We start from the raw sequence: 22,021 nt of genomic DNA, 5'->3' as shown, positions 1-22,021 counted from the left end.
ACCACCATCCCAACCATCCCATCCTGTCTACTACTCCTCAAATCCCCTGTCTTCCAAGGGAAAGGAAAATAACAATCACACAAAGGTCAAGTAGTTCAAAGTACTGCCCGGAAAAAGAAGAGTTTAGTGAGCTCCATGAAAGAATTTGTATTCATCCGTTCGTTTCCCCAAGGTAAAAAGAGAATTCCCGAATAACCCCTTCCCTTGAAACGACCAGGCTACCAAAATAGAGAGAGAGATAGATAGATAGAGAGATAACAAAGCTTTCAACAAACCAGTCCCACAGAGAAAGGAGGTACCACAACTTCTCAGGATAAGAGAGAAGAAACAAAACACAAAACAAAAACGAGGAAGATTGATACACTTTCTTAAACACTACGCACCCAGAAACCATTCAGGGTGGGTGGGTTATCGGGCAAACAAAACACCTCCTTTCCCTTTCCCTCTGAGGGGAGACGCGAAAAACAAAAGAGGAGCACCGGGTTGGAAAAAAAAGAAGGTTGAAATCAAGAGGGCTACGGGTTCATTCCCTCGTCGATCTCGCGTGATTATGGAATTCTCATTGTAGGTAATCCGATCAAGGATATGGGGGGACCTTCGCAAATATAGAGAGACTTGCGAACATGAGCGGCGTGCGCGTCTTGATTATATGTCGTCCTCGAGGAATTTATACGCAAACTTAAAGTCTGCTTTCCGTCGGTTCATCCTGTCAAACACAAACACCGTCAGCAAACTCGTTTTAAGTGTGTGAGGTGAAAGAAACAAAAACTTACCATGTGCTCTCATAGTCAAAGAAGCGATAGGTCCCCTGCTCAAACTCCTCCGTAATGCTCTTCGGCTCCTCATGCCTCTGGAACCAAGTCTGATACTGCTTATGAAACCTCCAGCTCTGGTCCTTCAGCGCCTTGGCGGCCAGATACTGCTGATGCGTCCCTTGCTTGTAGTAGAAGACGTAGAAGAGCGTGTCCTGGTCGATCTTCCCGTAGAGCCGCGGGTCGTCGAAGATGGGCAGCGGCGTCTGCGGGAAGGTCGAGTAGGGTAAGGGTAGGCGGGAATCGGGCCGGTAGGTGCGCGGGAGGTCGGCGTCGGTGGCGTCGGGGGCCGTGGCTTGGGACATGGCGAGCATGCGCATGGAGGCGGGGGAGGCGGCCGGCGCGGGGCGCTTCCGCGAGAGCTCGTAGGACTCGAGGAGGTCGTTTAGGCAGGCGGGAAGGTGGAAGCGGGATTCTTCTTCGGCTTCTTCTTCGATGGGCTTGATTCCGTTGACGCCGTTGACGTGGGGTGCTGGAGCTAAGTTGCGTTAGTACAGAGGGGGGAAAGCATAGACAAGGTGGAGTAGAAGGAGATGAAAGAGCATACCCTTGACTGGCTCGGCCGGAGCCTTTCCAGCCGCACGAGAAGGCTTCGTAGTCTCCTTTTGCGAGCTCGCCGCGGCGACTGGTACAGGAGTTGCCTTTATCGAAGCTGGCGTGTGGCCCGCACTCGAGCTTCCCTGACTTTGCGCCGCCTGTGCCTGATACACCGAGCTCGACGCAGGTTGCGCCATCATCAAGGCAGGTGAGCTAGCAGCGCTAGATCTCGCCTGCTGCGCCGCAGAGGGCAGAGGGCTGATGCCGACATTGACGGGTACTCCCGCCGCATTGGGTGGAGGCGGTAACGGCGCAATACCGACGTTGTTCTTGTCGCTCGCCGCAGCGGCGGCGGCAGCAGAGGCGTACTTGAGCCCTTCGCCGGGCGGTCTTGTCGGTAACGCCGCAGGCTTCATGGGTAGAGAGCCAGATGCGCCCGCACCACCCGATGGTATGGGAGTATGTAACGTCGCGAGTGTTGGTAACGGAGATTTGAGTTGCGTCGACGGACGACGACCGGTTGCGTTCGCGATGGCGCTCTCGGCGGCGGTTCTGGGCTTTCCGGTGATTTTCGGCTCGAATTCAGATGCCAAGTCATCTTGTATAGACCTCGTGTCCTCGGTCGAGCCCTTCTCGTTATCCAGATTCATGCCGTAGACGTCCTCCTCATGATCGAGGTTGAGGTCGATGTACATCTCCTCATCCTCCATAAAGTCCTCGTTCATGCCGTCGGAGACGTAGTACCGGATGGATTCCTCAATATCCTTCACCTGCTCGGTCTCGAGATTGCCGTTCTCCAAAAGACGCCGGACCAGTTCGAGTTTTCCCTGGTGCCACTTATGCCTCTCGATTATTCGCTCAATCTCGGCCACTCGCTCGGCCTTGTCCCTGTTGGCCTTGCCCTTCTTCATCGTCGCTTGTATCGACTCGCTTTCGGCTTCCAGGGATTCTACTTGGTGTTCGAGCTCGTCGACCATGTTTCCGAGGAACTCGCAGGTTTCCACCTTGGCTTGTTCTTTGGGATCGAGCTTGGCCGCCGCTGACAGGCCTTCTTTCGAGTAGGCTTTCGTCTTCATTGCTTTTTCAACAGCCTTGAACTTTTCCATTTGCTGCAGTAGGGGGTGAAATCACTTGTCAGTAAACAGTAAAAAAAAATTCCCCGCCAAAAAGAGAGGTCGCGGTTTAGGTTGCTGAGAGTCCCCTCTCCCTGAATAAGGGCATACCGTTTCTATAAGCTTCCGGTTCTCCATCAAGCGGTCCTTATCCTTGACGTCGTTACTAGCCGCCCATGTCTTGATTTGATCCCGCAAACGCTGCAGCTTCTTGATTTCACGTTTTAGCTGGTCCTCAAGCTTCTCCTTTTGGGCTGGGTTATTCGACTGTTCAATCTTTTCGTAGATGGAGTTGAACTCTTCCACTCCCTCCGCTACCTTCTTGTAGCACTTCTCCACCTCCTGCATCAGCTTCCGTGACGCCATTGTGTCGGTAGTGGGTTTAGGTTTTCTCTAGTTTGAGAATCGCGCGGATATTTCGTTGGGTAGGCGACGGCGAATTTTGGCAGCAGCAAAATTCGCGTACGGTAAAGAGAATCCTGGAGGTAGGCAGGTTGGTCCAAATATTAGATATGGATTTGGTAACAGTTTCGTAATGATGGAAGAAGGGAGGGGGGTTTGATATCGAGTTCCGTCGTCGTGGGGTGGTCGGGCAGGAGCAGGAGGGTAGCGATGTGGTTCGACGACGAGCGAGATGTCCGCCAACTTACCTTCTAGATATTCGTGTTTCGGATCGGGATGATAGGCACCATCAAAGTGGTCGCAATGCCACAGGATGGGGATGGGGGCGGCCCAGGCAGCTAGGGTCGAAAACGACGAGGGCAAGCTCGCAAGGTTTCTCACAGTCGGCAGCAGGCCGAGGTATCGCGTTGGGGGCGGTATTCGATCGACAATCGTACAAGCCAGTCGAGATTACTGGCAGGAGGGGGGAAAAAAGGCTCGATATCGGCGGGGTCGAAGCGCTGAGAACCAGCTGATCGTTCGTTGGCTCAGCTTGGGTGGTGATGGATTGGATGGAGGTTGCTGATGCTGTCACGTTTCTGACGGACGGCGTCCGAAGCTGATGCGGTTGGAAGTGGAAGGTTAAAAAGCGCGAGCCGCAGGATTAAGGTGAAGTCTCCAGAGGTAGATGTATCACGTGAATTCTAAGGACTAATAGTGCGAGAGGCCCCCTAATGAGAGAATTGTGTGGGCCAAATAACTGGGATTCAACAAACTTTATCTGCTTCATGTGGGAGGAACTTTACGAGTACCTCTTGGCAAAATCTTGGCATTGCCTTTCTGCCGCCCTGCGCCGCCACACAAGGAACTTGCATAATTTATATAGACAAAGTACTTCGTAAATATGGCGCACTACGAAGTACATTAAAATCCAAGCACAACCTGGGGTGCATAAAGCATAAAGCGAGTACCAGGCGCTTAACTCTGCCTGAAGTTCTGGACCAGATTATCCTTTGGCTCCTGGAGGCTACTATGAGTAGTAATGAAATATATGGGATGCTGTGTTCTCTTTTGACCGTATTTCTGTGGCCGAATTTTGTTTGATCCCTTTTTTTTTTTCCCTTGCTTTTTTTTAATAGTAAGAATTCCTTCCGTGAGGAGCCTCCCTGCTCTTGAAGCTCCGTCTAATTTCCGGCCGAAGTTTGGCTGCGACGTTTCTTGATACCGATTCTGGTGCTCAGTTGAGCCTCTTGATTGGCTTCTCAACGGCGATTGTGAGACGGGAAAAACGCCCGGCGGCAAAGAAAGCAAGAAAATGAAAGGTGAGTTTGATACGGGCCATCCAAATGACATTTCTTCTTTTTCTTTTCTTTTTACTGACCAATTAGATAGCCATAATACAACGGGTGCTGTCGGCATCCGTGACGGTGGACAAGGAGGTTGTGTCCTCTATCGGCAAGGGCATACTTGTGCTTGCCGCCGTCGGTGTCGGGGATACCGAGAAGGAGGCCGACAGCTTAGCGGCCAAGGTGTTGAAGCTGAAGATTTGGGATGGCGAGAATGGTTCTAGGGTATGGGACTGAAAGAGACCGGGCGGTTCGAGGGAATCGGTTCCAAATATTTCTTTTTCTCTTTTCTGACAAGTGATATTATTCGACAGTGGAAGAGAAGCGTGACTGAGATCGAGGGAGAGATACTCTGCGGTATGGCGACCTTGAAGATCCGTTTATCCGGCTCTGCGCTAACTCTTCTGCCTCGCGGCAGTCTCCCAATTCACACTACTCGCCAAGACGTCCAAAGGCAACAAGCCCGACTTCCACCAGGCGGCGCCGGGAGAAGAGGCGAAGCGACTTTATCACTACTTCCTTGAGAAAGTGAAGGCGGGGTACGTGGCGGAGCGGGTCAAGGACGGCAGGTTCCAGGCTATGATGGAGGTGGCCTTGGTGAATGACGGGCCGGTGAGTGTTTTTCTCTCTTGAGGAAGCGGGATTTCCTGGAGCTTTTGTAACTGACATGATGCCGTTTCCATTTGTTGTTTAGGTCACGTTCGAGGTAGTCGTGCAGCCCAAGGGCGTTGAGGAGCCGCAGTAGAGATGAGCCAATACGTTGGATACGAGCCTGAGGCTGGGGGAGAAAACAAGTATAAAGAGATGAAGCATTAACTTTGGCGAGTGAGGGCGTAGTGGTCTATAGAGGATAGCTTGACGAAGTATGTCGACTATTAGGCATTGCACGGCCAACTAACAATATTCGGATGGTGCTCTCCTCCCCTTAGAGGCACTCGTCACTCATAGTGGCGATGTAAACCATTAAGGAAAAGAGCTTCATCCATTATCCACACCTCCCGCGCCTTCCTCGGCACATCTAGGCCCCCACCATGATATCCTTTAAATACGAGTCTATGGCAAGAACGCCCAACCGAGCAGCTTAAGCACCAACACTGCGAGCAAATGGCCAAGCGGTCAGTTGCAACGCTCAGAAAGTTAGAAAAAAGCATTTTTTTCGTAGCTACGTGTCCAGCGGGGAATTGCTTCGTTCGAAGTCCAACCAGAGCAGCGTATGCGATCTTTTGCTTTTTTTTTTTTTTTTTTTTTTTTTTTTTTTTTTTCCCCTTCCTCTTCTTGTAATAATAGTTGGTGATATTAACTACTTTCGAGAGGTTTATGGTTCGAATCTACACTTTTCACTTCATTTCCCCCCCCTCCTCCTGTGCTCCTGACCGTTCCCTTAGGGTATGCGAGGCTGGACTGTCCTAACAGTTGTCTTAGTCCGAGCCTGATGGTAGTCCTAAGCGAGATTCTAATGGCTGGGGAATGAAATATATTACTTCGAGGTTTATATTGAGTGGGAGGTAGGCAAAGCGTGGGCTCCTTAGCCTCTTTAAGATCTATGCACGGAAATTAAGTTGCCTCACTTGGCTGGCTCCGGCGCACAGCATTCCAAGAACTGACCATTCTATCCGTCAGCGACCTGACCTGACCTGACTGGCCAACTTTGAGTATCGCACCAGACTTGGATGATATTGAGTACAAAGTACTTGGCGGTTGAAGGTGATAAGTCGCAAGTGGATAGAGCTGTTAGTTTCTTCGTACTTCGTTCCTTCGTTGTCCTTCCTGCTTGTCTGAACCAAGACGATGAAGTCGAGGTTGAGCTTGCCCGTTCAAGTTGCCTATGGATCTACCCCTTATTTCCACATTGGCCGCCACCCGCCAATCAAATCGCCCAATTGCCAATCAGCCAACTGTTCCTCTCCAAAGCCCCGCCGCAGCCTGCCCGCGCCCCAGAATTGGATTTTGGACGGCTCCTGCCTGCAGCTGTCTCACACACATTCTCACCAAAACAGCTAGAAGCTTCCATGTGAAGCCAAAGCCCCGCTGCGACAAAGCAACACAGATTCCTGTTGCACTTCCAAATCCGCATCCAAAACATTCCAACTGCATTTCTGCTCCAGGCGACCCAGGAATTTATACGTCCTCCAGCTCCCAGTCCTCAGCTCCAGGCTGCTAAACATCCTTCTCTCCCTCGATTGTCTCCTCCAGAGCATCTCAATCGAGCGTACCTGATCTCCACTTAGCTCTTACAACCCCTCATCTCTTCTCACCCCACCATCTCTCTCCAACTGCCTCTCCCAAGACGCCCGCAGCTTATTATATATAGATATAAGCTGTTTTCCACCCTTCCCAAACATACTATATACTATTACCACTCTCAATTGACCCTCTCAAAATGTCTTCCCACGTCTTCTTCGACATCACCATCGGCGACCGCCCCGCCGGCCGCATCATCATGCGTCTCTACACCTCCGTGACGCCCAAGACGGCCGAAAACTTCCGCGCCCTCTGCACCGGCGAGAAGGGCAACGGCAAGGCCGGCAAGCCGCTGCACTACAAGGGCTCGACCTTCCACCGCGTCATCAAGAGCTTCATGATCCAGGGCGGCGACTTCACCCAGGGCAACGGCACGGGCGGCGAGTCGATCTACGGGGAGAAGTTTGCGGATGAGAACTTTGAGATTAAGCATACCAGGCCTTTCTTGCTTTCCATGGCCAACGCTGGACCGGGTAAGTACTCTTAAGATCTCGCCCTCTTTCTCAAATATAATCACTTCTTCTAACAAATGTGACAAACAGGCACCAATGGCTCGCAATTCTTCATCACCACCGTCCCAACCCCCCACCTCGACGGCAAACACGTCGTCTTCGGCGAAGTCCTCCGCGGCAAATCCATCGTCCGCAAGATCGAAAACCTGCGCACCAACCCCGACGACCGCCCCGAGAAACCCGTCGTCATCGCAGACTGCGGCGAGCTCACCGAGGCCGAAGCCGAAGCGGCGGCCGACGACGCAGCCACCTCCGCCGTCGCCGACGCCTACGGCGACAGGTACCAAGATTACCCGGACGACCTGCCCGACTCGCCCTCGGCGACTGAGATTCTCAGGATCGCTACGGATTGCAAGGGCTATGGCACGGCGGCCCTGAAGAAGGGAGACTTGCCGGCGGCGATAGACAAGTATGAAAAGGCTCTGCGTTACCTCAACGAGGACCCGGACCTCTCCAAGGAGCCGGAGAAGACGGGCCAGGAACTTGACAAGCTCCGCTTCGCGCTGCATAATAACCTCGCCTTCGTGCACCTCAAGCTCGAGGCCTGGTCCGACGTCATCGCGTCGGCAACCAGCGCCCTTAACATGCGCGACCCCAGCGGCGAGGTCATCACCTCCGGCGACAGGACCAAGGCCCTCTACCGGAGGGGTCTCGCCTACTTGAACCGTAAGGACGAGGAAAGCGCTCTTAGGGATTTGACCGAGGCGAAAAAGCTTTCGCCGAATGATGCGGTGGTTGCGAAGGAGTATGCTGCGTTGAAGAAGAGGAGCGATGACAAGGATAAGAAGATGAATGCCGCTTACAAGAAGTTTTTCGCGGATTAGAAGTGGAGGAGAAAGGGAGGAGGGTCAGAGAATGGCGAGGTTGATAGATGGATATATACAACTGGAGTCAAGGAAAGGAGGAAATTATTCAGGTTTTTATCCAGGAGTTTTTTCAATCGTCTATACTTCTTTATCGCAAGATAGGAAAAAAAAATTGAATAAAAATATGACATCAAAGAGAAAGTAACAAAATCTACCTCAAATCCAGCTCCTCGGGATGTAAGTCGAAACCCTTGATTCCGAGTACGGCGTGAGAAGGGAATCAAGTATCTTCCCCATTGGATAGACTCCATCTGCTCATGAATCAAAGGCCTTGCTCGATGTGTTTTTTCTAGGATTCGGTTGCTCTTTGGCCGTGCCGCTTGTCATCTCTCTATTCCATCTTCGGGATGAAGATAAAAGGGGAAGAAGAGAGGGAAAGATAAGAGTGGTAGTTTGAAGTGGTATTCACAAATCATCAATCCATCCATACGTACATACATCCCATACACTTGTTCGTCCTCCCCCATCTCACTAACATACAATACAATCCGCCTCTATTCACCTCATCCGCTCGCCTCATCATCACAACCCATCCCATCAATCCTCAGAGTCCCCATTACAACCACGGAAAACTTCAATCGGTTTCAAGAAAACATGTAAAAGCTTTAAAAAAAATGGGAGAAGAGAAAGAATAGGGCCGCCCAAAACCCCCCGACCCAATCTCTATATGATAATCATCAGAGTTGGAAAAAAAGAAATCAAAGTAAACATCCTCCCCCATGAACAAAACAGTCAAACGTCAATCAAATGACGCCCCAATCCCTCCCCCGAAAGAAACAAAAACTACCTCTCCTTGGTAAGTCTAGAACCAGAACCACTTCCAGGCGCCGAATCAGGTGAATCGCTCCTGCCCATCCTCATAATCCCCGATAAAATCCCCCTCGTAACCCGTCCGTTCCGGCTGGATCTCAGGGTCCCCGAGCCGACCTCCGAGGCCGCCGAAGCCTGTCTCGTTGTCCTGCCCCTCCTCTCCCGCGCGCCTCCCTCGATGACGTCGCTACCCGCCGATCCGGGTGGCCGTAGGCTAGCAGCAGGACCACTACTGCCGCCTAGTGTACCGCCGTTGCCGATTCCCATCGCCTCGGAAAAATCCCAATGCGATGAGGACACCGACGATGAGAATACCGCTGAAGCCGTCTCTATGCCGGCGCCGGCGCCACCACCACCACCACCTGTAGACGAAGAAGCCTGTGTCGCAAAGGAGCTCTTGACTACGCTATCTATCAACGAGGTGTGACCAAGCCCTTCGGCGAGTTCATCCGTCGTGATGACAGACGAAGCAGAAGCTACAGCCGCTGCGGCTGCCGTGGCCGTGGCCGTCGCCGTAGAAGTAGCTTGCGGTCCGGCTTCTCTCTCTCGGATCGACTCAACGCGCGCAAAGCACTCGTCCGAACGCTGCTGAAGGTCATGGCACACATCGTTGAAAATCAACAAATCGCCATCGGGTAGGGGGGGTGCGTCCACGGCATTGGGCGATAACGTGTTACTCTGCGCCGCCGCGGCCGTGGTCGTTCCGCTCTTAATTGCGTAGTGTGCTAAGGGGTTGGCATTGACCCAGAGGCGCACTAGCCCGGCGAAATTGCGCGACTGGTCGATGAGGTACGGCAGAGAGGGGAAGCCTTCTCGTGAGATGGGCGAAAGCCGGCCCTGGATCGTCACGGGAGTAGAGTAAGACGCGGGCACGGGGTTTGTGCTACGCTCGGCGGGTATGGAGCAGACGTGATCGATAAAGTCCTTGACGGCCTGTCGATGTGAGTTCAAAAACTTGTTCATCGGCTCCATCCAACTCTCCTTCTGGCCAAAAGTCGTCAAGTTGGCCAGTGCCTGCAGCGACTTCGCGACCAGAGTCAGTGTACGCTGCGCCCTCGGACGCGGGTGGTCTCGCAAGAGGCCAAAGAGCTTGGGACTGAGAATGGCCGGACAGATGAAGCGGAGAAAGAGGAAACCGGAAACACTCGTAAAGGAAACGGTGCGGAGGAAGTCGCCGTACCGGTCTTCCGCCACGGCGCGGATGTACTTTAGGATGTGCCGCAGTTCGGGTGGTAGGCGGTTCGCCGAGGCCGCGATGCAATCCCACACTTCCGTCGTCAGCTGAATCAGCTGATTCCAGTGCTGCTGTATGCTATCGCCATCCTGAATCCGGCTAGGGTCCACCTCGCAATCGGGGTTGATCTCGTTGATCTCGAAAACCTTGTCGAGCAGCACGTCCTCGAGGTACTCCTTGCCGAGACGCCGCATGTGGAACTCGAGAGACTGCGTCAGTAACGAATTGCCGCGGAACAGCAGGTTCGCCTCGCCCGTGAGCGACTTGCTCATATCGCGCACAATCTGCTCCCGGTCGCTTGCCGAGTCCAGAGAATCGCTAGACCGCAACCGTCTGCTAAACCTGTACTTCTTGATAGGTGCCTGGTTCCCGATGCCGTCGATCTCGTCCTCTACGAGGGCCATGAGCCACTCGCTCGCCGAACCCGATGCCTGGAAGATGTTGAGAAACAGCTCGGACAGCCGCCGGAGGCTGGTCGGCATAACGTCTGCGATTTGGGCCGTGAGCCCTGACGGGAAGCGGTGAAGAATCTCGGAGAGCGGTTGGTACTCTTTCGAGAGTAAGACGACGAGCTCTTCGTGGTGGACCTTTACAAACATGGTGCCCAGAATCTGCTGCTTATCATCGAGGATCGGTAGCCACTCCTCGTGATCCTTGCCGCACTCTAGTTCATCGAGGGGAATGTCGACGGCTCCGCAAAGGACCTCCGTTAGGTTTCCGGTCTTGGGAAGGCCCATTGACGCCTGCAACTGATGCGTCACACTCTCGAGGTTGCCTTCGACCTTCTTCAGAACCACCGACAGGTACGGGAAGCTCGGCGGCAAATCGTAAAACTCGCAGTCCTCCCTCCAGAACGGGTTCTTCGTCTGCGTCTTGGTCGTCGTGCGGGCGCGTACTTCCCCGTCGAGGATAACCTCGGCTAGATAATTGCCCACGAGGGTCTCCTGCGACTCGACGCGCCGCAACGGGCCGAGCTCCATGAGAGGATTTCCCTGGGGGCGCATTTTAGCCTCCGTCACGCGCAGGCAGAGCGACTTTTCGATCCGGAACACGCCGTCTAGTTCGCTCGACTTGGGATCCAACATCTCCACCACACCGTCCTTGCTCGACGGGTCGAGCCGGTAGATATCCGGGACCGCAAAGGCTCGGAGGAGGACGAACCAAACCTCGAAGTGCACTCTCGTATCGAGCGCGACGTACACAGGGCGAAAGATGGAGAGCTGGGTAGATGTCGACGAGTATATGGGGAAGATGGCGATGCAGTACTCTTCGTCTAGCACTGTCCGGTCCAACTTTTGTATAGAACAGCGAGATAGTTGCGACAGCTCAATGACGGAGAGAATAGAGCTATCCGTCTCGGTCAGGAGCTTCAGCTCGCCGTTGTCTTGTAGGATACACGATACTCTCCTCCATGACGTAGCAGGCGACCTCAAGTCCCTAGTAGAGGGACGTTTGACGATGGCACGAGGTGATGTGGCGAGTCCCTTGTCCCACAGCATCACTTTGCCGACCTTGATGATGCTAGCGCCTCTCGAGGGGCCGTTAGACGACGTGCGCCGCCTGAGCTCAGGCCGCGAAGGCGTGGCTGGACTCGTGGGCTTCCCGTTATTCGGCAGACCGCCGCCTACGGGTCTTAATTGTTGCCAGCAAAGCAGGGCGGCCAGCCACAGGTCCATCTCTTCATGGGCCAGGGGTTTAAGAATCAGATCAATAGGAGGAGTAGTAGTAGTGGTAGCAGCGACGACTTCGAGACAGTCATATCTGCCCTTCTCTTGACAGTCGATGGGAAGTACCCGGCAACCGCGGAGATCGGGAATCAGCGGCGCGAGGAAGGGGCCATCGTGGCCGGTATCCACCATCAGGGCGCCTTTCTCCTCTTCGATATAGGCCATACCCGCTTGCCATGGCCCTGAGGGTTCGAGCTGGAACTCGACATCGCCTCGCATACGTCCACACAGGCTCTTCATCAGTAATAATATCTTGTTTGCATCCTCGGTAGGTATGGGAAGCGGTAGCGAGTCGACGGAGGGAGGTGGGGATATTAGAGGCGACGTGGGTCGGGATGTCTGACGCTTAATAAGTCTGCGGGCGGACAGCTTCTTGTCCTTTAGCTGGGCCTTGAGCGATTGATCGGTTGACCCCGACCCCAAATCAGGCTGCCGATTGGGTATGATGGATGGGAAGCCCAGGGACTCGAGAGGAGGTGGGGGATTCCGCAGATCGTCTAGATGATGTTGAGAGGTGGCCGAAGAGAAAGAGCCGATTCTCCGGCGGCTATCGGAAGCAGTCATCGAGGCGGCAGAGGCCTGCCTAACGCTGCCAGCCTCCATGGTGTAAGTCCTCTGCCTAGGAGGAAGCCGCGGAGGAGGCGGACTGGAGGATAGGGTAGCGGCGCTCGAGGCAGAGGTCGCCGCGTTAGTCTCCTCGGAGGACCGGTCAAAGGCGTCGTTGAAGACTATGCCTTGGCGTCTGGCAGGTCCCCCTGGAAGAGACCTCGGGGAGGCCTGGGGAGAAAGGGTTGCAAGACCGGGACGCGGCCTGTGTAATATGACGCCGGATTCCGTAGACGATGCAGGGCCCGATGTGGAGCCGGGGGCGGAAGGATCGGAAGGGGCGGTAGAAGGGTGTTGGTGTTGGCGTTGGTGTTGGTAGTGGTGGGTGCCGAAAGCGGTTGTGATAGTGGCTGCGGTAGTGGCTGCTGCGGCGGGCGCGGTCGCATGTTCGATGGGCTCAGGTGTCACGGCCCGAATGGTGGCCTGCGCAGGAACAGCTGACCTGTCAAAGGTCGACCGCGAGTTGGTGGCGGAAGTCATAGGTTTATCCATAGGCCGCGATAGGGGCGGCTGGGGCGATTGGATGTCGGGTGGTGGAGGAGCGGGATGGCGCGACCAATCGATAACTGAGGAGTTTAGTGGTAGGGTTACGGGTAACTCGTCCATCGATTCCCCAAGGCAGCATGTTCATCCCATTGTCCGACCGCATGCACTCTGACCCGCATCTAGGTACAGCTTTGTTTTCCAAAAGCTCTAGAAGGGGCTGGAGGGTGTGGGCGATGGATGTGCGTCTGCGATTATTCCGAGACGGGGTGGGATTGTTCTATGGAGGTTGTGAAATCCGGCCTAAGAGCAAAAGTGGGTAGCTCGTGAGACAAGTCTTGGATTCCCACCACGGGTTCCCTATGGCTGAAGGAAAGAAGATTACTGGTCGGCAGTTCGAGAGACGATTGCTATTAAAAATATTATCGCTCGCGAATGGGGGTAAGTCCGATAGCCAGTGGAAATAAGGCGTAGGATATTTTTGGAGGTCTTTTTAAAGAATTGAGGAATATATGTGTGCATGTGTGCGCGAAGTAGTCGCTGTCGATGCGGGAAATTTATCACCAAATACTCTTACGCCCACTTCATCGCAGAAATAGAAGCATTCGATAGGTTCGCTACGGGGGTCTTGAAAGAGCACGATGGCCGTCGTGATCGCAGATAAGGGGTTGTGAGCTGCGTAGGCGACGTAGGATGGCGCTGCGCTTGGCTTTCGGTTCGGTGAAGAAAACCGGGCTAAGGGGAATCGGGCGAGACCAGGATCGGAGTCGGGACACGTCGCCTACCCTGTCTGAAGGAAGGAACAGGAATCGATTGGGTAATGAACACTAGCTGTGACTGGATGGCAGGTCGGAGTCGGAGTGAATCAGATTCGCAGCAGGCGTCGCAGGAATGGGTTGGGAAACGGTGATGGCGTGTTGGGTGCGCAGAAGTCAGCGTCGCAGGGTCGGGGAGACTGGTTGGATGATGTGAAAAATATCCATCTCTCGGTTGACTCTCGAAGCGTCGGCGTTGACGTCGACGGGGGACCGTGCCAAAGCGAATGCGGTCGATGCTGAAGCTTAGTCGAGATACGCAGGGTGTTGGACACGAATTGTTTTGAAGGTTTGAAGGCGAGTGCTTGGGATTGATGTTCAGATGGGCAAATCGGTGTCGTGGGAAGGACGAAAGAGTTTGGAAGAAGGAAAAGAGATGTTTGATGGAAGTTTAAGTTTTGTGAGTCGAGGTGGAAAGGCAGAACGTACAAAGGTAGAAAGTGGAAGGATGCGGGGAAGGAACATCGAACGGTAATAATAATAATAATAATAAATGGTGGTCTGGAGGACCGGATGGGGGAAGCACAGGAAGATGGGCGCATTAGGACACTACAAAGTACACTACACTTAGTACGCTACACTTAGTACGCTACACTTAGTACGCTACACTACGAAGGGCACTAGGAACGCTGGGCCGAACGAGGGAGGACTTGCTGGGGGGACTGGGTGCTGCTGCGACCTGAACTGCAACTGCAACTGCAACTGCAACCGCGATAGAGACGAGTGGAGCCAGAGAGAGTGGAGTCGTGAGCGGCACTTCCTGGCACTGTTGGGGAAGTCGCTATGGTCTAGAACAGAAGGGGCTTGGGAGGGTTCTTGCCGGACCAGTTGTAAGCTTGTACTCAGTAGTGGAGGGAGCATCTTGTAAACTACTCTACACTATGAATGTACACCGCTCACTACACATGTAATCTACCAGAGGACAGTTGGCGCGTGGGTCAAGATGTGGTGTACGAAGGACGCTACTTCGCACTATTATTAAGGTGGTCCCCACAACCAGCTTCCGAGTCCCTGTTTCTCCCAAGCCATTATTACCCTATCCTTACCCGCCATACTCTTCTTGTTCTCGTTCTTCTTCCTCCGCTTTGCTTTTTAAATTTGTATTTTTCTTCTCTAGCTGCTTCTTGCTTTTCCGAGGGTCTCCGGCAAGATGCCCTCGGCGTAAATAAGGATGGTCGTGGAGTCTCTCTTCCAGATGGAAAGGCACATTTGAAACGAACCCAAAAGCGAATAAGGTACACTTGATTAATGTACACTAATATTTAACCACAGCAGTCCTTGTCCGTAAGATAGTACATCGATCAACGCTGCTCTCGCTCTCATCCCTCTCTTGAAAAACACAACGCAAAGGTAACTAACTACCTCTGTAGAGCTTGAACTGTTCAAAGTCACTACGCTGCTCAACTATTATCATACAATCTGCCAATTTCAATACTGTATCCTCTTCGAATGTAACCTCGACCATTCAATTTGCTGACTCCTTTCTTCATGGGGCCCTTCAATGTTTCATTACGTTATTTCGCAGTTAGCTCGGGTCGCCGTCGCAATATTGCTCTAAAGTCAGAAGCATTCCGATACCCGACTTACCCCATAATATCAGGGCTTGAGCAAAGTTTAATACCAATGTCGAGGACATGCAACAATATTCGATTATCATCAATGCGATCCGCCTTGGACAGCTACCTTAGTTGTCCCAGATCTCTCTTCATCTCCAATGAAGTGGACCAGGCAACTTTGTCGCCACGTCTGAGGAACTAGAGGCTTTTCGTCCCCCCTCGAGTCAGCAACAGTGTACTTGGAGCCCTTTTATGACTCGTGGGGTCTCTATTTACATCGTAGACTCAAATATCACACTCCGCTCCTACCCCTGTAAAAATGCCAATTGATATTAGGAATTACTTAGACTCGTCGATCCAGTTACACGTCAACGAGACTTCAGTCCAGTCTGACCATTTTCTACCAAACTCTCGCCAAGAGAGCAAATTACCCTTCCATGCCACACTTGTACTAGCCGGCAGGGTCCTGGTCCGGCGGACGGGTATTTCCTGCAATCGAACGGCTCCGATTCCTCCTTGTGGAACCCCATCAAGATTGACTTGAGGGAGGGTTCCTAGTCTGTTGCTCCTTTTGTCCAAGCGCTTGGCTTTGGGGTCTTGGGGTCATAAGGACTACCGAGTACGGACTAGCTATTACAATGCAAGAGTGGCCTGTCGATATCCAGGTAGGCAAATACAACCAACGGTATAAACAAGAGAAGACGAAAAGGTCCAGCTTAATCTCCTGCTGTGCCATTTTCACATCTCATATTTAGGTGACAGAAAAATGATGAGTGGGCATAGGCAAACTAGGATCATCCAGTACGGATTCGGTCTTGGAGCAGAATTAACTCTGCCAACTATTCTGTCCTACTTCGGGAAAGCTCATTTGATTGCTTCGTAGAAAGAAGAAAAAGTGAAGAAAAAAAAAGGAACGAAACGAAAAATAAAAACGATATTGCGACATTGGCCGAAAAAAGCGGGATTCTCCCCCTGGTCTCGGAAGGGAGGCAAAAGGTGATCGGCGGGTCCCCCCATGTCGACGATCCGTGCTTTGCACCGCAAGCGCAGCCATTAAACGACATGTCAAAGATCAAAAAAAAAAAAAAAAAAAAAAAAAAAAAAAAAAATTGGTGCTCATCCCATCTCGCCCCGCCTCAGTTATCAGCTTTTCCCATGAGTCGTGTCATATCCCCGGGGTAAGAAGAAACCAAACTTTGACGTCGCCTCACCGGATCAATTGGCTCCACTCGCGAATTAAAGTGGCATCAGCTTCGAAGCGATCGTCTCCATTGTTCGATTCTAGGCGGTTTTCCCAGATGCCGAGACGAAAAGCCGACGCCCTGGTTCTCCAACGGGTGCTGCAGAGCCTAACTTTAATGGCATCACGAAATCTGACGGTGCCTGGGTGAGATGGATCGAAATAGAGGAACGAGTTTAGCTTGAAACCCGTTTTTTTGGGCTCCCAAGACGCGATTTCTTAGTTCCTAGCAGTGGGAAAAAAAACGACGCAGCTTTGAATCCTCACTGGTCAAGAACTGGGCGGAGATCCGGAGATGGCGAAGTTGGAACGTAAAAACCATTAAAGTTATCACTAACACGCATGAAACTCCACAACACCAAAGAAGAAGAGAAGGGGGGGGGGGGGGGGGGGGGAGACGCACAGAAAAAAACAGAAAAAACAAGGAACCACGGCGACGGCGCCGGGGGCAGAGTTCCTTTTTTTCGCCTGGTTTCGAGCCCGGCTGGGCTGTTCTCATTCGAGGGTCGAGTTTATTTATCCCACGAGGCGTCATGCTCTGGAAGGATTTACCTAATTGTTCTCCTCATGGGTGTCGTTTTCCTCTCGTCCGTTCTTCGCCATATTTTCGGCCGATACTTCGGTTTCTTATTCTTATTCTTCTTTTTTCCTTTCAGTTTTTTTTTTTTTTTTCTTGAGATTAAGTTAGATCTTGCGGCTAACCTTATAAAAAACTTTGATCGCGGGAATCCCGTCCCCCTGCGTGCCTTTATATGCATATTCAAAAAACCTAGCTCAGCCGGCTTTTCAGCTCGGCGCTTTCATCCCGTTCTATCGTTCTTTCATCATCGGCGTCCCTGAGTCTGTTCGAAATTGTCGTAGGATCTCTGATGCCAAGACACCATCTCCCTGTAAGGCAAAGGGCTAAAAAAAGTGACATTCTATCTGGCTATTGTCTAGACTAAGCATGGCATTGAAAGCTAAAGAAGTCTTGTCGTTGCTGGATGAGCCTTGATGCAAAACGTTCCTCGGTGCTTACGAACGTATCTCGGAATGGATTACTCAACATCTTTGATGCATCGAGGGCCTTTTGTCTTCGGAGAACTTTCCCCCATTCATCTAGACCACGGCGTCGCTAACGATAAACGGCAGGAGAGAAAGGGACACAAGAGAGAGAGTGTGTATAAGAAGTATGTCATCAACGTCATCAGGGATTGATTTAGAAAAACCATCCGCCTCCGCGCCACGCTTGCAGAAGCCACCATTATGAACTACCTTCGTAGTAGAAATCTCCGGAGGCAAAGCCAAGACTTTGACGCATCACAAATGCCAGATTACCTCAATCATATCCCGAGCCACACCCGGAATCCAATGACGCCTCAATACCACCCCGACGCCAGAAAAAGAAGTATCCATCTTCTTTACGAACGAGGAAGCATTGGCATGTCCATGTCCCCAGAATTGCTTCGTAGAAATGTGGAGATTATAACAAGTCCCCGTCTCCTCCCTCGATGCCACGCTTCAGGCGCGGGTATGCGAGGTCGAGGCTGTGTGCTACGGGGTAATATATAGAGTAATTTGCTGAATTACGACGCTGCATATTTATCGAAACGTGCTCCCCTTCTTCTTCCTCCACCTTCCTGCGTCCTCGCCCATGGAGGCGAAGAGTTCTCCGCACGGTCACTAACATGTTTTTCTGTACCTGCAGAAAAGCACGTCCCGCCAAGTCTCAGCGCAGCCGGCAGGTGGCAGGCGAAGCCAGGTTGAAGTTGCTTAGAGAGTACTTCGTAGATCCGAAGTACTTGTAATTACTTAACAATAAACGAGTTGTCTGCCGACCTTCAATGACGTTATCCGAGTTCTGCTGGTCAAACGATTAGGGAGAAGATATTGCGGCTGTCGAAGGTGTGATTGATCAATACTATTTTGGCGTGGGCAGTATGCGACTCGACGTTCGACAAGTATTCTCCGCTCCTCTGTACCTCACCTTACCATCAAAACCCCGAGGTTTTCTCCTCCATATCATCACTATCAACAAGGTCCTTGATATCAAATCCAGTTACAGACCCGAACCTACGCAACCAAAAAATCCGAAATAAAAATACCCATCAAATTCAAAGTCTCAAATTAAAATGGCCAAGCAAAAACATTAACCTGCCAAACTGCCCAAGTTCATGTCGAACCTTCCAAACTCCCGCCAGGCCCAGTCCCTGCCTCGCAGCCCCATAAACCCCATGTAAACTTCATGACGCCATCAATCTCCAATTCCCCCCCAGTCCCCACAGAACCTCATGCTTGCCCCTTCCTTGCCCCACATCAACCAACCGTTTTGATCCCTTGCCATCCTGGTCGTTCTGGGGTAATCCAATCCTCTCTCGGAAAGGTCCAACCTTAAAATCGGCGAGAACAAAAGATGTCGAGGACTATGTTCCTTCACTTATGAAGTAGACAAAACAGCTTTTCCGGAAGTGAAGGAAAGCCGTCGATTTGTCAAGAATCCTTCTGTAGCATTCTTCCCCCATGTAAACTTGAGAAAAGAGAAAAAACAATAGCGGCAAACAGGTATTTCAGTACTCGTCAGATAAGAAAACCCCACCAGATATCAAAGAGTTTGACATTAATTCTAGGCCTATGAAGAAAAAGAAAGGGATATTTCGCTATTCAGTTTCCTAAATCTGAGGTTGCTCCAACAAACGCAATCGTCATCAGACATCAAGTATGGACAAAGTCGCGAGAAAGAAAAAAGAGACCTCAAAGAAGATGGAAAAAAAAAAAGGCATCTTTCCCCCTCGGTTGATCTCAGGCCAAGCATATAAGGAGATCAAGCAAGAGGAAAGAGAGCCCAAAGAAGAAAAGAATATGGTGCCCTTCCCTCTTTCCTAATATCTCATCAAGTTGATAAGACATCAAGAGGACGCAAAAAGAGAAAGGACTCCGCCCCCTCATCTACTCTCCTTCTCGATCCAAGTGGGCTGAGATATCAAGCAGAGAGTTAAGAAATAAAATCTTGGATGCCGCCGCCATTCTCAAATACAAGCAGCGGTCCCGAAAGCAACCACAAGGACGAAGGAGCGCAAGGAAGGAAAAGAAGAAGAAGAAAAAGCAAGGATATAAAGGAGATTCCACAACGAGGAAATCAGTGAAGCAAATTCCAAGATTCCCTCCCAAAGTAATATAGTCCATCAATCCCAAAAACTCCAAAATGTAACCCATACCCCTAGCTTCGCCAAGAGGGAAAAAAAAAGTAGAAGAGCAGGAAAAAAAAAAAATAAGAGAAGAAAAAAAGCCGACTGTTCCATCCCATCATCCTTCGCGCCATTGATACTTTTTTCAGGATTTGTCTTTTGTAGAAGTGTTCTTTATCACGCCCACCTTCCCTTAGTCTCCCAGGCTCATCTCTACCTCGTCACTCTGACATGGAGTCTACTATACCCCCCACTATCCCAACACCTCAATGGCACCTAACGCGAAGAGGGGCCCTCGATGGGACTAGTTGGGAAACTCTTCGCTCCGAAGTCCGTGCTCCCCGTCCGCCGTAGGGCCTGCGACATGGTCTCGACGTTGATCTCGCCCGGCCCTACGCCATGCAGAGTCGTGGTCGGACTTCCCAAGGGTTTCCGACTCGGCGACATCTCGAGGCCCTTGACAGAGCCCGACTTGCTCGTCGGCGGAGAGGTGCCAGGGCCTTGAGATGACACGGGCGATCGCATAGGCGAGGGCGAACGGAGCGCCGTAAGACCCGCGATGTGGATCGAGTTGCGATTGGCGGCCGGCGGGGCGCCGCCAAGAATGCTATGCTCAGCCTGGACGACGTCGGCAAAGGAAATGAAGCTCAGCCGGCGGACATCAATCGAAGAATCGAGGGGGGAAAAATTGGAGGCGTCGTCGCGGTCGCGATCGGCAAAAGATCCAAACTCATCGGCCCACAAGTCGAATGATTGGGAATGGAGCGGTCCAACACCGGTGACGGCCACGGCGGCGGGGAGGTGGGATGAGTGCGTTAGGATCTCGACGCTGTCGGGGTCGAGCTGCTCATCGGTGATGGCTTCGGAAGAAGCATTGAGAACAGGCGGAATATGATTCTCCGTCTGGATGTGGGAAGGTATCGCGGGCGAGTGGGGTATGGCGACACTGTCCTGGACATCTCGCTCAAAGATTTGAGAGCCCGCAGGTGACGAGAGGCGAGGCGAACTCGAGAGTCCGCGCGTGGGCGACGTGGGGTACGTAACGAAGGGCGCCTCGTTTTGTGAAGGGGATGTCGTGGATCGCGATCTTGTTACGGTCGACAGTTTGGAGGCGTCGCGGGACCGGGGGCTCCCTGGGGCCATGTTGGTGTTGGTGTTATTGTGATTGGCGGGAGAGGAGGTGGCAGCGGTGATGGTCGCGGCCGTGGGCTTAGGAGGCGATTGTATCTCGGGTGGTGTGTCGGTCTTTTTCTTCTTACCCAGGCTGAACAGTGATCGCTTCTTGGAAGTTTTCTCGTCGGATTTGGATGCAGACGCGGGGTCCGCCGGGATAACCTTGGCGGGCTCGCCCAACCTGAGCGTCGTGGTGGCCGGGGTGTCTTGAAGCGGCAAGCGGGGTGCGCTTGTGATCGATGGAGACTCGGTAAGGCTCATGGCGACGGGAATTTTTCGACACGAATCGGTGGCTCTTAATGTGGGGGACTTTGCGAAGGGTGTCGGAGGGCGAAACGGAAAAGAAGGACGAGGGCAAAACCGGGGACGAGGACGGGTCGAGTTCGGGCGTTTATCTAAGACAGATGAGTCGCTCGTTGAGGAAGCCTACTCGAAGATTCTCTGAGCTGATACGTCGGTCAGTCAAAAACACCGTCTTGTCGCTCGGAGATTAATACAAGCGCAAGCGGTGCGTGCAATGGCAGTGCATTTTTTTCTTCTTCCTTCGCCTCCCCCCCTTTTAGAACCGAGGGTTTCGGGAGCACTGCTTATGGAATAGGACACGAAAAGGGAAGATCAATGCAGCAGGATCGGAGGGGGAGAAGGGAGGGGAGGGGTGATGTTGAACAGGCGATCAATCAAAATTGCTGCAGGGTTTGGCTGAGCGTGTGACCTCATGATACAGAGTTTGAAGGCGCTCGATTCGCCATTTGTTGGCCAACGCCGCCGTCGCCGCCGTCCCCTCATAGGCCGTAAAAGGGGGCCGCCAGAAAATAACAGAAAATACAACAAAACCAGAAGAAAAGAAAAAAAAAAGAAAATGAGAAAGAAAGGAAAGGAAGAAATGCATGGTTGACGAGGTTAACTAGGGCTATGATTTCAGAAGAATTGTGTTTCTGTCCTCCATTCATGAACAATGTACACGTACCTCGAATAGACCGGCACTTTGACAGATCGTGTTTTGCGCAACGGTTGGACGAAGGGTAGGGTTTCGAGTAGATCCCTCTGGGTGGCTGAGGTCGTCCACGAGAAGTTGCAGGAGACAGACAGGAGAGGATGGGGCGGGATAGAAGAGGGAGCCTGGAAGAGGGAGAGGAGAAGAAAGAAAAAACCCCCAAAAAGGTGGGAAAAGGTCGGGCGATCCGAAGGGGCAAGTGATATTCGGATAACCCTGGAACGAAGGACGGGGTTCCAAAGTTTGGATTCCTCGAGACGAGAGTCAAAGTGTGGGTGGCCAAAAAAAGAGAAGGGAAAAAAAAAAAAAAAAAAAAAAAATCCAAAACCAAAAAGCGCCAAGTTGACTGGCTGCCCTGAATGCAGAGTGGTGATGAGTGATGAGCGTGCGCTTTCCAAGTTGGGTGGAAAGG

General features: G+C 52.1%; 3 protein-coding genes and 2 pseudogenes across 3 annotated transcripts; 2 read left to right on the top strand and 3 right to left on the bottom strand.

The window, feature by feature from the left end:
• Nucleotides 1-645: 645 nt before the first annotated feature.
• SAPIO_CDS2652 (uncharacterized protein) lies at nucleotides 646-2,827 on the bottom strand (the record flags this gene model as incomplete). Its single annotated transcript, XM_016785617.1, has 4 exons — nucleotides 646-706; nucleotides 774-1,290; nucleotides 1,360-2,458; nucleotides 2,573-2,827. The coding sequence occupies 4 exons, from the start codon at nucleotides 2,825-2,827 to the stop codon at nucleotides 646-648; spliced, it is 1,932 nt and encodes a 643-aa protein (XP_016644993.1).
• A 1,330-nt stretch (nucleotides 2,828-4,157) lies between these two features.
• On the top strand, nucleotides 4,158-4,933 carry SAPIO_CDS2651 (uncharacterized protein; the record flags this gene model as incomplete). The annotated part of the gene is made up of 5 exons (XM_016785616.1): nucleotides 4,158-4,164; nucleotides 4,235-4,413; nucleotides 4,503-4,545; nucleotides 4,607-4,800; nucleotides 4,883-4,933. The coding sequence occupies 5 exons, from the start codon at nucleotides 4,158-4,160 to the stop codon at nucleotides 4,931-4,933; spliced, it is 474 nt and encodes a 157-aa protein (XP_016644992.1).
• Nucleotides 4,934-6,568: 1,635 nt separating this feature from the next.
• SAPIO_CDS2650 (41 kDa peptidyl-prolyl cis-trans isomerase) lies at nucleotides 6,569-7,765 on the top strand (the record flags this gene model as incomplete). Its single annotated transcript, XM_016785615.1, has 2 exons — nucleotides 6,569-6,902; nucleotides 6,972-7,765. 2 exons carry the CDS (start codon nucleotides 6,569-6,571, stop codon nucleotides 7,763-7,765), a joined length of 1,128 nt encoding a protein of 375 aa, XP_016644991.1.
• Nucleotides 7,766-8,590: 825 nt separating this feature from the next.
• Nucleotides 8,591-12,790, bottom strand: SAPIO_CDS2649 (annotated as a pseudogene; the record flags this gene model as incomplete).
• Nucleotides 12,791-19,718: 6,928 nt separating this feature from the next.
• Nucleotides 19,719-20,876, bottom strand: SAPIO_CDS2648 (annotated as a pseudogene; the record flags this gene model as incomplete).
• Between the last annotated feature and the right edge of the window lie 1,145 nt (nucleotides 20,877-22,021).

This window comes from Scedosporium apiospermum (assembly GCF_000732125.1).
Source record: "Scedosporium apiospermum strain IHEM 14462 chromosome Unknown SEQ_SAPIO_0086, whole genome shotgun sequence".
NCBI classification, from domain to species: domain Eukaryota; kingdom Fungi; phylum Ascomycota; class Sordariomycetes; order Microascales; family Microascaceae; genus Scedosporium; species Scedosporium apiospermum.
The sequence above is the reverse complement of the archived record's forward strand: the minus strand, read 5'-3'. Positions and strand labels throughout refer to the sequence as shown.